The 14,669-nt window shown below is 38.3% G+C and overlaps 1 protein-coding gene across 3 annotated transcripts in view; it reads left to right on the top strand.

The window, feature by feature from the left end:
* ZNF366 (zinc finger protein 366) overlaps positions 1-14,669 on the top strand; it is a 37,140-nt gene continuing 22,471 nt past the window's right edge. Inside the window, exon 1 of one of the 3 annotated variants that reach the window (XM_061475876.1) lies at positions 1-155. In XM_061475876.1, coding sequence (XP_061331860.1) covers positions 104-155 — 52 coding nt within the window. In that variant the 5' untranslated portion in view covers positions 1-103. Of the gene's footprint in view, positions 156-1,258; positions 1,340-14,669 lie in introns of those variants that run through there. The other 2 variants (XM_061475877.1, XM_061475878.1) reach the window with 2 other exon arrangements.

Genomic DNA, 14,669 nt, shown 5'->3' with positions numbered 1-14,669 from the left:
TCTTAAGTCATTTGAAACACTGTCCCTGCTAGTTTTCTAAGTTTACTGCAATCTCTGCACGGGGGGAGGGAGAGAAAGGGAGAAAGAGACAGAGATTACCAACATGACAGCAGGTAGAGAGTTTAGGGCAAGACTCCTTCCAGCTTCAACAACTGGTAAGTTAAGTAAAAATGTATTTATGGTTAACTCTTTACAAGTACAATATATATGCTTCTGTATTAAGAAAAGGCATTAATCAGATGCACATGTAACTGATAAGGTACCATATGCATTGACAAGGAGTATATTTATGCCATAGTTACCTATAGTCTGGTTTTTAGATACTGGTGGTAATGGCATAGTGTTAAACCAGCACAGACAAGAGAGTGTTTTCTAGTGAGGCTGATAATATTCATAACATAATCTGCTGAGAATTTTGCATATATCCCTTCTGCTACCAGAATCTTGTTGCGGGCTTCACTAACCTTATCCTGAATGTTTCAGCAAGGTTCACTGGGCCATTGCTGAAATACAGACAAAAACTTTGTCATACGCAAATTGATGTATTTCATATATCATCTGCCACTACTGAAGTCTGCTCCAACCCACCAACCTGTGCTATAGTGGGAGAAGAATTACTAGGTCGTTGTTTTTTTTCCGTCAAATTGTATTGTGTTTATGATTACACATGTTTATCTCTACTGATCTGTGTATATGGTTAGTGTAGGAACAGTGACTTTTAAGACATGGTAAGATAATTCCAGGTTCTCACTTGAAAACAAAGTTTCATGTCGAACTGAGGCTGATCACCAGCATTGGTAATAGGGTGGATTCAAATTTTTATTTGTTGTTTTCATTGTTTTAGGTATCAATATTTTTCATGTTGAGTTTAAATGTACCAGAGTGATCAGCAGTTGCATGTAAAATGAGTGATTGAATGCAAGCATATGTTTCAAGTATCACCCCCACACAGGCTTTTATAGAAGTGGAATGCAGAGGTGGGGGGAAGAATTAGGACAGGTGTCCATTTCTCTGCAAAAGGAAAATTTGGTCATCTCCTGATCCAGTATTTCTTCAAGCTGCTTCTCTCTGAAGCACAGGGTCCTCTGCAGGATGCCCAGAGCTCGGTCAGGGTGTCTCCAAATGGCGGGCAGGCATCACAGGGGGCTGGCAGACAGCTCGAGCTGCCCTGCTCCCACCGGAGCACCTGGGCTGCACTTCCGCCCCAGGACAGCCCTCCGCTCCCACCCCTCGCTGAACCAAGTAGTGGGGATGACTTTCTTCTCTCTCCCTCTGGGGTCTTTCTGCAAGACTTTCTTTAGGAAGAAGTGACCTACCCCCATTTCAGCCCGATTTTTGGGTAAGTTGTAGATTCCCTTTGCTTCAGGAGCAGCAGATGGGTTCTACCAAAGGAGGTTTCTCGAATTCTGCATCTTAATGTTGCAGCTAGGTTTAGGTTGGTACCAGTTATTAGGTTTATTTGGTTATACTTAACCCAAGTAGAGTTTTCTGCTGATAGCAAGTAAATACCAGATATTGCCATGAAAACCACTTGCCACTTCTTTCGCTTGGGACACATGAGATTATGTTTTATGTGACTAAATACTGATTCAAATGAAATAGATTATTTGGACAGCTATTGTGACAAGTTACAGGTCAAATATATGGAAAAGCACTTTTTACTTTAAGTGAGAAATAGTGTCCCAAACATTAAAAAAAAAAAAACAAACCAAAGCCAAACAGCAAAAACATAAGCTCTGTAATTGCAGTGGGATTTTTCTCAAGCTGTAGAGTCTGGATTGCAATTGCCTGTAAGTTTTGGTCTGGTTAGTTCAGAAATTCAGTTTGTCATGCAGGTAAGAGCCAGTTGCAGCCTTCAGGTACCAATTTTGTTTCTGAGGATACCAGACATTACTGTATTCTCAATTTGGACGTGTATACAGTACACTCGCTCTGAGAGATTGTCTGAAATACATAGATAAGAATGTGTGTTCATATTCATAGTAGGTGGCCAAAAGAAGTATATGTGATTTTTAAACCCATTCCCAAATAATAAGCACACAGAGAGAGCATTTTCTGAATGAATGCTTAATAATTTGACAGTGAAAAACAGACCTTGAATTTTGAAATTCATTCTTAGATTTATTTCACTTACAGGTCTTACTTTTTCTTCAAATAGTACATCTTAGCAATCGTTTGGAGTTTATTTGTTTTCAAATTGTATAATTTATTGCTGGAATAACTGTAAATGATTTAGTATTATGCTAGTTTGTAACACAACCAATACCTTTCTTCAGGTGTCAGGAAGAGGAGATTTTTAGCTGATGTGTAGTCTTTATCCCACAAGCTGAGATATTTACAAGTAGAGAAGGATGTAGTCTGAGACTGCACTGAGTACAGATCTACTACCATCTTATGGCACAATTTGAATGCTTGTGAAAGGAATTTTCAGTTATTCACCTCTATGTTATTAAAAAAAATAACATTGAAGCAATAAACCAAGAATAAAAAAAGAGAGGCTCTGTTTATTTTTCTTAAACTGTTATTGCTTCTCTTGCTAAGAGCTATATTTATGTATATATCATACATAAGTCAGTGTACATATTTTCTCAGAGAATTATTTCGTGTTTTATTTCCATTTCCAATAAACTATTTCCATTTGATTTGTTTGGAATTATAATGAAAGAAAATATATAGAGATTTTGTTTTTGTTCTGAAAAATAAAAACAAAACTATAACAGTGACAGCGAAGATGTTACAAAAAAGTCATAGCCTATGGAAATCCCAGGTTAACAGGTCTGATTCAAAAAGCATGGACACTGATCCAAGTCTTCCTAAATGTCAATTGCCTTTTTATCTTTAGGACCAGCTTCTTTAATGATGAAAACTGTTGAGAATCAGAGTTTTGGATGCAGGATAGTAACATAGATTTACATTCCTAGTAAAATTTTGGAATCTGTAATGTAGATTTTTGACCAGGACATAATTTGAATCTTTTTTACTGGTTTTGTATTCTTTCCAATAAGAACATCAGTAAGAGCCTTGTTTCAGGACTATCTGGATGTAGAGCAGATACTGGTGGACTGAGAGGCATGATGTGCATCTCACAGATAAGCATATTGGCATGCCTTTTAGCTGCTGTTTCTAGTAGCATCAGACAGATATGCAGTATTTAGAATGGGAGAAGCACAGGGGGATGAATCATGGTAGCAACCCAAAATAAACCTTATATAGAGGCAGAAGGGTATGGATTACCCAGAGAGCACTTACACTGCTTGGAATCCTTGATATCGCAAAGGCTTGATGCCACAGAAAGACATCTATCTGAACGGACTGCTCCAATTAGCCAGACATGTCAGCAGAGTATCACCATGAGAAACAAAAGCAGTAAAGGCTGCATAAGGTAACAGTGGTTTTCTGTAGCCATGGTTTAAGGACACAAGTCAGGTAAAGCTATGTAAAGAAAAGTAGCTTTGTATTAGTTGAAAAGAAATGGTCTGTTGCTTCTGAGCACTGATGTATGTTCCCCAGCAGTAACTGACCCGGTAAAACAAACTGACCTTATTAGTGCTATGTAGACTGCTACAGATAGTTGTAAAATTACTCATTTGTTTGATGAACTAAGTTTATACCCCAACTGACTTTTAAAAATAGACCCCCTGTTATGAGCATTTTCTTCTTAAATGCAGTAGTTTTCCCTATTCTAGTTTACAAGCCCAGAAGATCACTGAAAAAGAAGGAATGTCAGCTTTATAGAGAGAAATAGTGTGAATCATTTAAAAAGAAAGAAACAATTTTGGGAAAAAAGATGACCTGGGATTATCTTCTTTCTGCTGAAAAGTTGATATTTGGAATGGAGACCACAGCTCTCCATTGCTCTTTATATGTAGTGGAATGATATTCTGATTTTCATCCAATGAAGAGGCCTACCATACATATTAATATACGCATTGATTACTTGAAATACATATTGAATTGCATACTGGATGTCTGATTTTTCTTTATGTCTTTATGTCTATCCGTCTATCTATGTTTGTATCTTGTCTGGCTTCTAAAATACTAATGATCCAATGAAAAATAATCTTTAATCTTTGTTTTAGTTTCTTCCAACTTAATAACTTGGTGACTTGCTTTTGTAAAACAAATAGTTTTATACTAGTGTTACCCTGATCTTGATAAACCAAACATAGCATTTTCCTTCTAAACTGAAAATATTTCATGTATTGTAAAGACATCTAACGTCACTGGAAGTAATTAAGCAAAGTAATTATATATTAAAAGAGAATATTTTTGTACCCTGAAGGTTATGGGAAGAAATCATGTGAATATTTGCCATTTCTTTTTCTTTCTGCTTTCACTCCTTATTTCCTGCTTTGTATGTTAGAAAGGCACATTATTAATTATTTGAATGAAGGCTGAAAAAAAAAAAAATAACTTTCTCTTCCCTCCGTCTGCCACTATGAAAGGTAAAACACTGACACATTTCCCTTCTACTTTGTGGATGTATATGAATTCATGTGATTTACAAGAAAAACTTAGGATAAAAAGAGTGTTTCCTGAAAACCCATTTACCCACTACCAACACTCATAAAAACTAAAGCTGGAAACATCAGACTTTCCAGCTGCTTATTCTCATTAGCAGCACTAGAATTCAGAGAACACTGAGAAATACAAATATTCATTGAATCTGCAAAAACCTACAAGGTAAACTGAGTCTCATACATGGCTAACATCACTTTTTGCTAATGAATTCGAGAAAGGTACAACTGATTTGAAATTGAAAGCAAGGCTACAAGAAGGGTCATACATTTTTAATTGTTAGATGATGCTGTAGTGCAAGGAATAATAATTCACAGCAAGCAGGCATTACCCATGCCAGCCTCTTGAGGCCTGATGAAAACTAGAAACCATCTAATTTCTCCTTGTGGAAAAAATTTGGCAGGGTAGTGTTCCCAGGGTAGAGAAGAAGCTGTGGCAATTCTGGGGTGGGAGTACACGTCTTTGTCCCTCCTGGGGGAGAAGCTTGTTTTGACACCAGGCCCTCTGATAAGCCACATGTGTGTTGGCTGGGAGGGACAAGATGACTTCCAGTCTTCCTCTTCACTGGTTTGTTACTATTTCTGACTGTGCGGAAGACACTAATGTTTTAGTCTTCTATGGTTAGGGTTGCAACCTAACTGTAGACTTTTTTGCAGCAAGGAAAGACCTTTTGTTTTGTGGAGGCCTCTATGCTGTGTCTGCTACTAATGACTTTGTGAACTGGAAAAAGTATATTCTCTTACCCAAATACACTAGTTTACTTTTTCGTGTCCTTTACAAAGGGAAGCCCACCTAAGCTTAAGCTGCAGGTAAAGAAATGCAATCAAACAAGCATCACTGGATTCTGTAGGCAAATGATCAGGATCTGGATTCTCCCTAATAACTGCAGTGAGGATTTTCACTAGCTCGTTCAATACCAGACACAAAATATTTGTGAACAGGCACCCAGTGGAAGGTACTGAACATAGTTAGGACAGTGAATTGGAACACAAGTCACACAATTATTTGTTCTCTAGGTAATATCCTCTTGCCTACCACAGCCTTGCCTGCTATTCCTTCCAAAACACAGCAATAATTTCCATAAAATCTTCCAGGTTTTTGTACATGGCAAAAATCCCTGAATAGAATTAGGGAGTTAGTGGAGGAGTTGGGGGGAGGAGGAACAGATACTAAGAAAATGGTTTTGTTATATAGGGCGATTTTCACAGAACTTCATTTTATATTGTCAGATGGCCATTCTTAGTCATGGGGTAGCATCACTGTGTTTTGGTGTTTTCTTTTGTTTCTTTTTTCTTGTAATGAAAATCTGACCTAAGTTAGTACCCAGAACAAGCCTTTGGCATCACTAATGGTGAAGGATTAGTATTAGAGTGGTTTGGGGAACGTTCAGAATTTCAGATTTGAAACGATGTCGAGTTTCTTCTCACTCCTCACCCCCAACCTCCACCAGCCCCCCTTTGGCAAAAAGTAATTTCTTATTTGTCTGTAGCTCTGGACTCTGTTCCAGTGTCTGCTTATGGCATTTGTGTAAGTCTGAGCAGCCATTCCCACTTTGCAAGCTTATTTACTGAATTCAGTAAAATTGGTATTTTAAATGTGTTTCAGTTTAAAATAATTAATCTTGAGATTTTTTTCCCTGTTAGTTGAGTTACATAGAGGTTTGTTTTCCAACTGATCAAAATTGCTGAAACAATATAAAATTTGTTTTAAATTTCAGATTTTCTTCAGTTGTTGCAACAAACTAATCTTTATTTTCAAAACTTTTTAGAAGCTAACAAAAGAATTAAGACCCATAGGCATGATGCATCTTGGGGATTGGAGAGGGAATGCATTTGCTTTTTGCTGTTTAGTCAAGGAGAAGGTTCAAATATGGTAGAATAGGAGAAGGGCAAAGTCAGAGAGGAAGTTATCTTAAACTACTTTCTTGCAGGCATTTCAAGTGATCAGTCAAAAATACCATTTATGCTGGAACTGAATAACTAAGCACATTACTCTTTAAACAAATTCAACCGATTTTTAGAAGTTAATGCTTATTTGAATGCAATTGTGAGATGTATGCGAAGGTGATATTTTTCTAAACAATAAATACCTACTCAAAGTGGTTTTGATGTTTTAACACAGATGTTATACTCTGTCAGACTGAAAAGCAGGCCTCCTTAATCACAGTGCAGGTATATAAAAAGTAGTTTGTTCCAATGCCCCAGAAATTTGCCTTAAGAGTGATCTTTAATTCTGTGTAATTGCTCATAATTCCTATATTTATTTATTTTTTTTCTATTTGGGTATTAGTGGAATAAACACAGTGGTGTCCTAGGAATGTCACTGACATCTTTAATTCCTTTGCTGTGTTTCCTATTGAACTTATGTTCAGAGGGAAATGTCTAAGTCACTACTGACCCAGCTTTATTGCAAGTGAGTAATAGAGGTCAATAGGCCTTAAGTAGTCTTTTCAGCCAAGCAGCTTTTCCAGCGAGTCTGCTCAGACTACAGCTGGAATCTAAGAAAGCCTCATCTGGTAATTACTTTTAATAACTGGACGCCAAAAAGAGTGTTCAGTAGCAGATATATCTTTCCTATTTCTGTCAGTTTCTGGATTAAATCCTCTTCTTTTAGTTCTTCTAGGACATAGAATGTCTCACTGAAACACATGATACTACTTCAGCGACCTTCAGTTTCACTATGAGTTTTGAATTGTGTGAAACAAAGAACTGAATGCAAAATAAACACAAAAAAACAATGGTCCTGCTGAAGACTAATAATACTCCTCCATGTCTAGACTTTTATTAAAAAAAAAAATCTGCTTTGGAGACTTTATATGAAAGTCTCCTGTACAATCCTATTCTCTCTTGGCCCTTCTACAGGCAGAAGTGCACATTTCACCTGGTACTTTCTCTTTTGAGATACCTGTTGCTTTACACATGCCATGCCTGGAAGGTCCTATTAACTGCTAATGGTGCTAAGGGTGCCAGCAGGATGGCTTGAAGAACCACGGCTGAAAGTGGCCCTTAGTTACCCTTTAAGATAACAAAGAGGTAGGAGGAGACCAGACCATCTCTCTGGCCTCCACAGAGGTGATAATGACACTGGGACTACAGTAGGAAGGAAAGCTCAATCTATTTCCTTTTTAAAGGTCATGAATGCCAGTGAAAGGTTTACTTTCTAAACAACAGCCCAAGCAGGGCAGCATAAGGGTTATGGAAGGGCATGCTTTTTTGATCGTTCTAACTTTGGGTGTTCTATATAGCTCCATTGTTTAAAAATAATATTACTGCACAGCTCAAAACCCTCTGTCTCCACTTCACTCTATAGCATTTAATGGCTGTGCTTTGTAGGTGGAAAGATTATGCCCAAAGTGTTCTTTCAGGGACCCCACACTCTATTGTTATTTTACTACTAGATGTTTCCTTACATTAATATTATTTATTTGTTTTTCTGTTCAGCCCATCTCTTTTAATATTTGTGTGGTGAGAAAAGAAAAGGAAAAAAAATCCTAAACCTTCATTAGTGCTATTTTATAATTTTCCAGAGGAAAAACTATTTAATACATAGGATTCCTATGGTGCCAAAAATGTACCATTTTAATTTGCAGTGGCAGATATGGAAGTAGACAGGAAGCAGGGATGGAGAGATAGGATTTTTGCCGAGGTGAGTAACTCCGGGGAGGATGCCTTCAGCACCGGAGCGTGGGAACCAGGAGTCTGGCTCCTGAATGGCCAGAGCCTTGAACGGAGCCCCAGGTCCTCATCAATCTGCCCAGGAGCTGGCAGCGCTGCTGACTGAGCAGCTAATTCATAGACAGCACATTTGAAGCTGTGCTGCTGTGTGTGCTCTCGATGTCACCATCATGGCCAGCCCTGAACTCTGGGCAGGGTCTGAAAACTCAGTATAGCTATGAGGAAATGCTACTGGGGACCCAGTCCTGTAAGAATATTTGTATAAAACTGAATATACAGCAAAGACCTCAAATTTGGTGCAAAATAGAACAGCTACAAGGTGGGAGACTTGGATTAATTTTCCCCCTTTCTCCCCAGGGAATTTGGACCCGTATCTCCAACCTATTAAGAGAGTGCCCTAACTAGAGCTTGTGAGGGTAACCCTGCTCCCCTTTTGCTGAATCTGGTCCATTACACAGGCAAAAATGCCATTGCCAAGGGGCAGGGAGCAGAGAGAAGACAAATGGGGTAGACAGGGGCTGCAGATTCCATCCATCTAGCCGTAGGTCTGGGCTCCCCTCCAGGTGTTGTTTCTCCAGGTTCACTGAAAGTTAAATGCATGTCAGCCTCCTGAGTGATTGTGTTTATGGCTTGGCTATGGTGCCAGGCTCCCTTTAGTTCATTCTGACACACAACCCCTTCTCTGCAGTGCAAAAGCTCCAGAAGGGACAAGTACGGGTGAGTACAATTTTTTACGGTACATCCTCAGTCTAAACTCAGGTCTTTGTATCTTTCCTGCAAAACAGGTCTCAGAGCTCAGCTTTGTGTTTGTGTTTTCTTTTGAAAACAGGCAAAACTAGTCTGGGGTACCTAAGAAAATTTCTTCTTGACATGGACATAGGAGTGCCTTCAGTGCCACACACTGTGTGTGCTCCATCCCTGGTGGTGTTCAAGGCCAGGCTGGACAGAGCCTTGGGCTGCATGGCCTAGTGTAAGGCATCCCCTGCCCATGGCAGTGGGGTTGGAAAGAGGCGATCTTAAGGACCTTTCCAACCCTAACTATTCTGTGATTCTGTGGCACTGGTTAGCCTGCTTGAAGTAAATAGTTCACCCCCATGTATCCTCCAAACTTCTATTCAGAATATGAATGTATTTCACTTTCCCATTTTGGTGAAAAAGAAAAGAACAAAAGAAAGAAATTGTACATTAAAACCCCGTAACGTAAAGACTATACAGTAAAAGGCTTATCAGCAAAAATGATCTGGCTTTATAGTGGCTAAGTAATGGCTTCTAAAGATGGGAAAAGTTGAAGCAGGAGAGGGTCAGCTGTTGAAGGACTTGATGGGGGGATAGAAAGTGAGGCATGAGTGAAATAAACTTCAGTACACATTGGTTTCAGGGGACTTTCAGGAGAAGAAATGGAAGTGTTTCCTGGAGAGGCAGATTGAGAAGAGAGTAGGTAGGCATCTCTCCTCCTGCACAGTGCAGCTCTCACTGTCCTGGCTTCTCTCTCATCCTCTGGAGGTACAAGAACCTCCACCAAAGCACTCAAAGATATCTCACTTCCTATCTTTGTATGTCCTTTATCCCACAAGAAACAGTTGTCTTTTGATTTTTATATTAAATAACTTTTATCTACATCCGTTCTCCATGGAATAAAATAAGTCAGAATGCAACATCTTTGGGTCAGGAAAGCTCTGAGCCACGGACAGTTGAAGGACTGAGGACAATACTGGAAAGCTGTCACAATACTTCCTTCTGGTTTTCATATTCTTCACAAGTATCTTGGTGTAGCTACACTAGTAGCCTGCGCTGATATGTCTGGTTTTGCATCCTGTACCTCACCAACATCTCTGTTTCAGGCTACACTTGACAGGTTTCTGTGGGGGGAAAGAGAAAGGCAAGAGCCCATACTGCTATGGGCAGAGATAAAGCAGGGCTGCGCTGTGAACCCAGAGATATGACAGCAAATGACTGTTCCCTTCTCCACTTTGTTCCCACCTCAAGGTAGCCTTGAATTCCTTGCTGGTACCAAAGAATCAGGAAGGTGGAAGTGCTCATCTGAGGATATTTATAATATTTGTTCCATTACACACTTTTAGACCAGATAATTTGCTGTGCCTTGCAGGCTCCTATCATGTGTGTCTGTGGTTTGGGGTGACTTTGTGAAAACAGCTTCAGAGCCTGTGGACTTAACATCCATTTCATTATCTAGGTTGTCTATGTGCTGCTGACAATTTTAGCAGATAGAATAGAGAAGCAGAGAGGGAGTGAACCACAGATAGAATAGAGAAGTGAAGAGGGAAGGAAACATAAGAGAACTAAGAAAACTCACAAAGGGGAAGAAAAAGAAAAAAAAGAAGAAAGGAGGATAAGAAAAAGAGAAATAAAGAGCCAAACCAGCAGCAAGCCCAAGCTATACTCAAAGGACACTTTGTATGTACATCAGAATAACTAGAGGTGGTCCATGAGGCTTAATTACTGCTCAGGGCATCACCAATAAGGCCCTGTTGCAGATGTTCAGTGGTAAACAAAGCCGTACTGCCCTGTGGTTTCCACTCACTGTCCTGTTGGGCAGCGGGACTAAACTAAGAACACAACACTCACACTGGAGAGAGGAAAGATGTCTAAGGCTAGCTCACTACAACACCAGCCAATTTTTTTCTATCTAATCCATGCCACCACTGAAAAGCAAGTTATGCCATAAACCACTCTGTAAGCGCTCATGATGCCACAAACAGTGCCTCAGCTTTGGCAGGGTGGGTGATGGGATGGCTCCGCACTTTCAGCAGACAAAATTGGAGAATCTAGTTTAACACCTCAGCATCATAGAACGGTTTGGGTTCGAAGGGACCTTAAAGCTCATTCAGTTCCAACCCCTCTGCCATGGGCAGGGACAACTTCCACTACACCAGGTTGTTCAAAGCCCTGTCCAGCCTGGCCTTGACCACTGCCACGGATGGGGCATTCACTAACACTTCCTATAGTTATCAAAACAAAAATGATCTGTAGGTTATGGAAAAGTGAATGCACATTAATTTTGATACTATTTTAATAATTTTCTCTATTACAAGAAATACCAAAAAAACTATGTTACTGTAAAAGTGCTTATAGTGTCTTGCTCCCTGAAAATTGAGTACAAAACCAAGTTACACATATATCCAAGATGACTGCAAAAGCCACTTTATAGGCAACCCAGGTAAACTGGTATGTTTCCTTAATTTTGTATTTTCCAGCTAAAACAAAACAAAAAGAATGTAACTTAAAATGTTAAAATTTGGAAATAACAAAGACAATGCAGGGATGGTATTTCTGTTGCACAATTTTCTGAAAAAAGACCCATTAGTTCACATTGGTGTCATCTCCCAGACAACATTAATGCAGCTGCACTGCATAGAAAGAACTTAGAGCAAAGGAATATCTAAAACAATCAAACTTTGGACATAGAGCAAGGAAGACATGCCAAAACAGAGTCAATGAAGGGGAAAAAAATTATTTAACATATAGGACATCTTTGAAAGTTCATTTATTTTTGCATTTGTTTACTGAGTCATGTTAAACTGTTTAACCATGTCAGATTTTTAATCAGTTTGGTTTCTTATGTGTGTGGTCGTATGATTTCTACTACATTTATCTGCTAAGAGATAAATGCTAACAGGTTACCATCTGTTAACATGTTGTTTCAGGATATAAGTTGTATTTTTTCATATATGTACAATACATTTGCTAAAAATAACCGATTTTGGTCATAACATAGATGGATTCATATCTCACTGGACAACAGAACCTATAACAAATAACAAGGAAAATTGTGACAGATTAGTTTCAGAGTTCATTGGAATTCTTCCCATAAACCTCAGTGAGCTCTAATTATGCCCTAGGAAGAGTTACCAACGTTATCAGTTTTCCTTTACCATATGCTGAGAAAAAAAAGCACACATTTGTTAATGGAAAGAAGAAGTTTTCTCCTGAAGCCTGATACCAGCAGATGAAGGTAATTTCCCAGGGAGAAGTGAAAAAGACACAGATCCTCAGTACTATCATACTAATGTAGGAAGAAAAAACCTGATCTGGTCCACTTCTCATTTTCGGTATTCCAGATCATTTTCATGATCAACTTGTTTCCAAAGGCATGTGACAAGAAGCCTTAGCTTAGATGACAATTAAGGAGATGTTAAATCATGGACTTTATTTAATACCAGGTCTGCATGCATGTGAGAGAGGGAAAACAACTGTTTGTAGAAGTGGTATTGAGAAGTTTTGAGTAAACTCCACAATGGCTATTATTTCCAGCACAGGCCTGTTTCTTTAAGGTTTCCCCACCATTTGTGTCTTCCTAATCAGTATCTGCACTCATTGATTTTGGATACTTTCCCTAAATCCATGTTTATTTTTGCAAGGTAGTCCAAATTTCTGTCTTCTCCTGGCTCTACACTGTAGCAGGAAAAGTGCTCTCTTCATTTAAAATGTAAATCAACTTTTAGGTTAGCTGCAAATAATGTAGCTTATGGACTTCAAGGCTGATTTGAGTATACAACACATACTCAGTTTATATACTTGTCTTGAGTATAAAAATATGTACTCAGTATATGTTAATGGAGTCAATTTTTCAAATTTGTGTGCTTGAAATGTGGGTATTTATACTGGGAGAACATGGATGGAAAACACCTTTTGCATGGACTTCTCTAAAGAACTAGAGAGTTGACATAGATTTTAGAGAAATTCTGATAAGTGTTTGAACATGGTCTTTTATCTTCTACCCTACTTTAATGACTACAGTCACTCAAGCCTAGAGTACCTTAATTTGAAAAAAACCCTATACGAATAATCCATTATTGAATAACCATCACAGTTTGAACCAATATCTAGTGAACCTCGTATTGAAATAACTCCATGTCTTCCAAGCATATTTAGAACTTCTGCATCATTCATTATTGCAGCAGTATTGTAGCACTATTACCTACAAACAAAAATTTGACTGTACAAATGACAAGCAGGTGCACAGATTTTACAGCTGTGGAAGATTATTATCATCTAGTCTAACTTCTTACTCACAACAGGCTATAAGACCAGGAAAACAAACAAGAAACATTTGAAAATTACAGGTTCAAAACATCCAAATGATTGATTTACAACTCTCTAAAACTATTAAATTCCCAATAGAAGAGGAAATGAAGAATGGCAACATTGTTGCATGATTTCACTCATACTGGAGGCAGCAGAAAAGAAGTGGAAGAGAAAGAAAAAAGGGGTTCATGGAGAGTTCATGCCATCACTGAAGGAAATCAGCATGGAGCATAGTAAGGAATGATCAGATGTGTACTAACTTGAAACACTCAGTTACCAGGAGTGGATGCATTCATGTTTGTACAAGTATTCTTAGCATTTTCAAAGTCTGACAAATAAATCAGTATAGATGCAGTAGGGAACACTGCTTCACTGCTGAAATGAGATGAATTCTTAAAACCCCTTTTGGTCAGAGCCAGAGACTGATATGAATTTTGCATAAATAGAAATAGTAAATAAGTGAAAACTAAGTAAAGAACTTGGTTCTTAGTTAACAGCTGTATGACTGAGTACATTTAAAACCTATTCCAAAACATTTGGTATATTTAAAAACATTCCAAAACCTATTTGGAAATGTGAACTGAATGAAGGAGATTCTATTAAGATAACCATGACCATTGATATATACAGGTTACAACAGTCAGTGACTGAAAAAAAAACCCCAGCTGGTTGCTCAATAAGGCTGAAGCTCTCCAGCTGCTCAACTTTACCTCCAGAAATGTAATAGTGTGTCATTTTTCACTGATCTACACCACTTCCAATACAGAAACAGCTATTAGATTTCATTCTTTCCTTACAGATGCCAATATTTCAGGCCCCAAAAGGAAAGCAGAAATACGTTCTTACAGGGCACAGTTTCTACAGTCATACATGTTCTGTTAAATGTGTAACTTCTCTTTCAGTAAGAGAAGCTGTTCAGTCTATTCAGCCACCTTTACACTTCTTCCACTTTCCTCTGTTTCATCTTCTTGTGAAAGAGCAAACACAAGTGCAAACCTCCTAATAAAGTAGACCATTTCCCTTTGTTAGGGAGTACATAAAACTTTCACTCATCTTGGTCTCATTTCTGGTTTTAGCTTCGTGTTGCCCAAGAGCAAAATCAGAACGGTAGTATTCAGTATTTAAGCTTGAGAAAATTCACCACCTCACATTTTTATTATTAGAAGACACTTTCATGCACAACGTTTGTTCTACTGAAGTCTAAAGAAAATTTGCTGCTGACTTCAGCGCAGAATATTAACTGGAAACTGTAAGAATCATATGCTTGTAGAGTGAATAGCATGATTTACATACTTTTTTTAATCCTTTGTAAAAATATGGTAAAAGGAAATGAGAAAATAAAAGGGGATTCATATTGTGTATTAAACTGTTCCTCTTTAATGGAAGTTAACAGCATTATTAGGTGTTGCATAAACATTCTATTGTGGAAAT

This window comes from Pezoporus flaviventris, unplaced genomic scaffold (assembly GCF_033815535.1).
Source record: "Pezoporus flaviventris isolate CSIRO_AGI_PZ_B2104156 unplaced genomic scaffold, CSIRO_AGI_Pfla_v1 ptg000090l, whole genome shotgun sequence".
Classification (NCBI taxonomy): Eukaryota; Metazoa; Chordata; class Aves; order Psittaciformes; family Psittacidae; genus Pezoporus; species Pezoporus flaviventris.
This window is presented reverse-complemented; position numbering and strand designations above follow the sequence as displayed.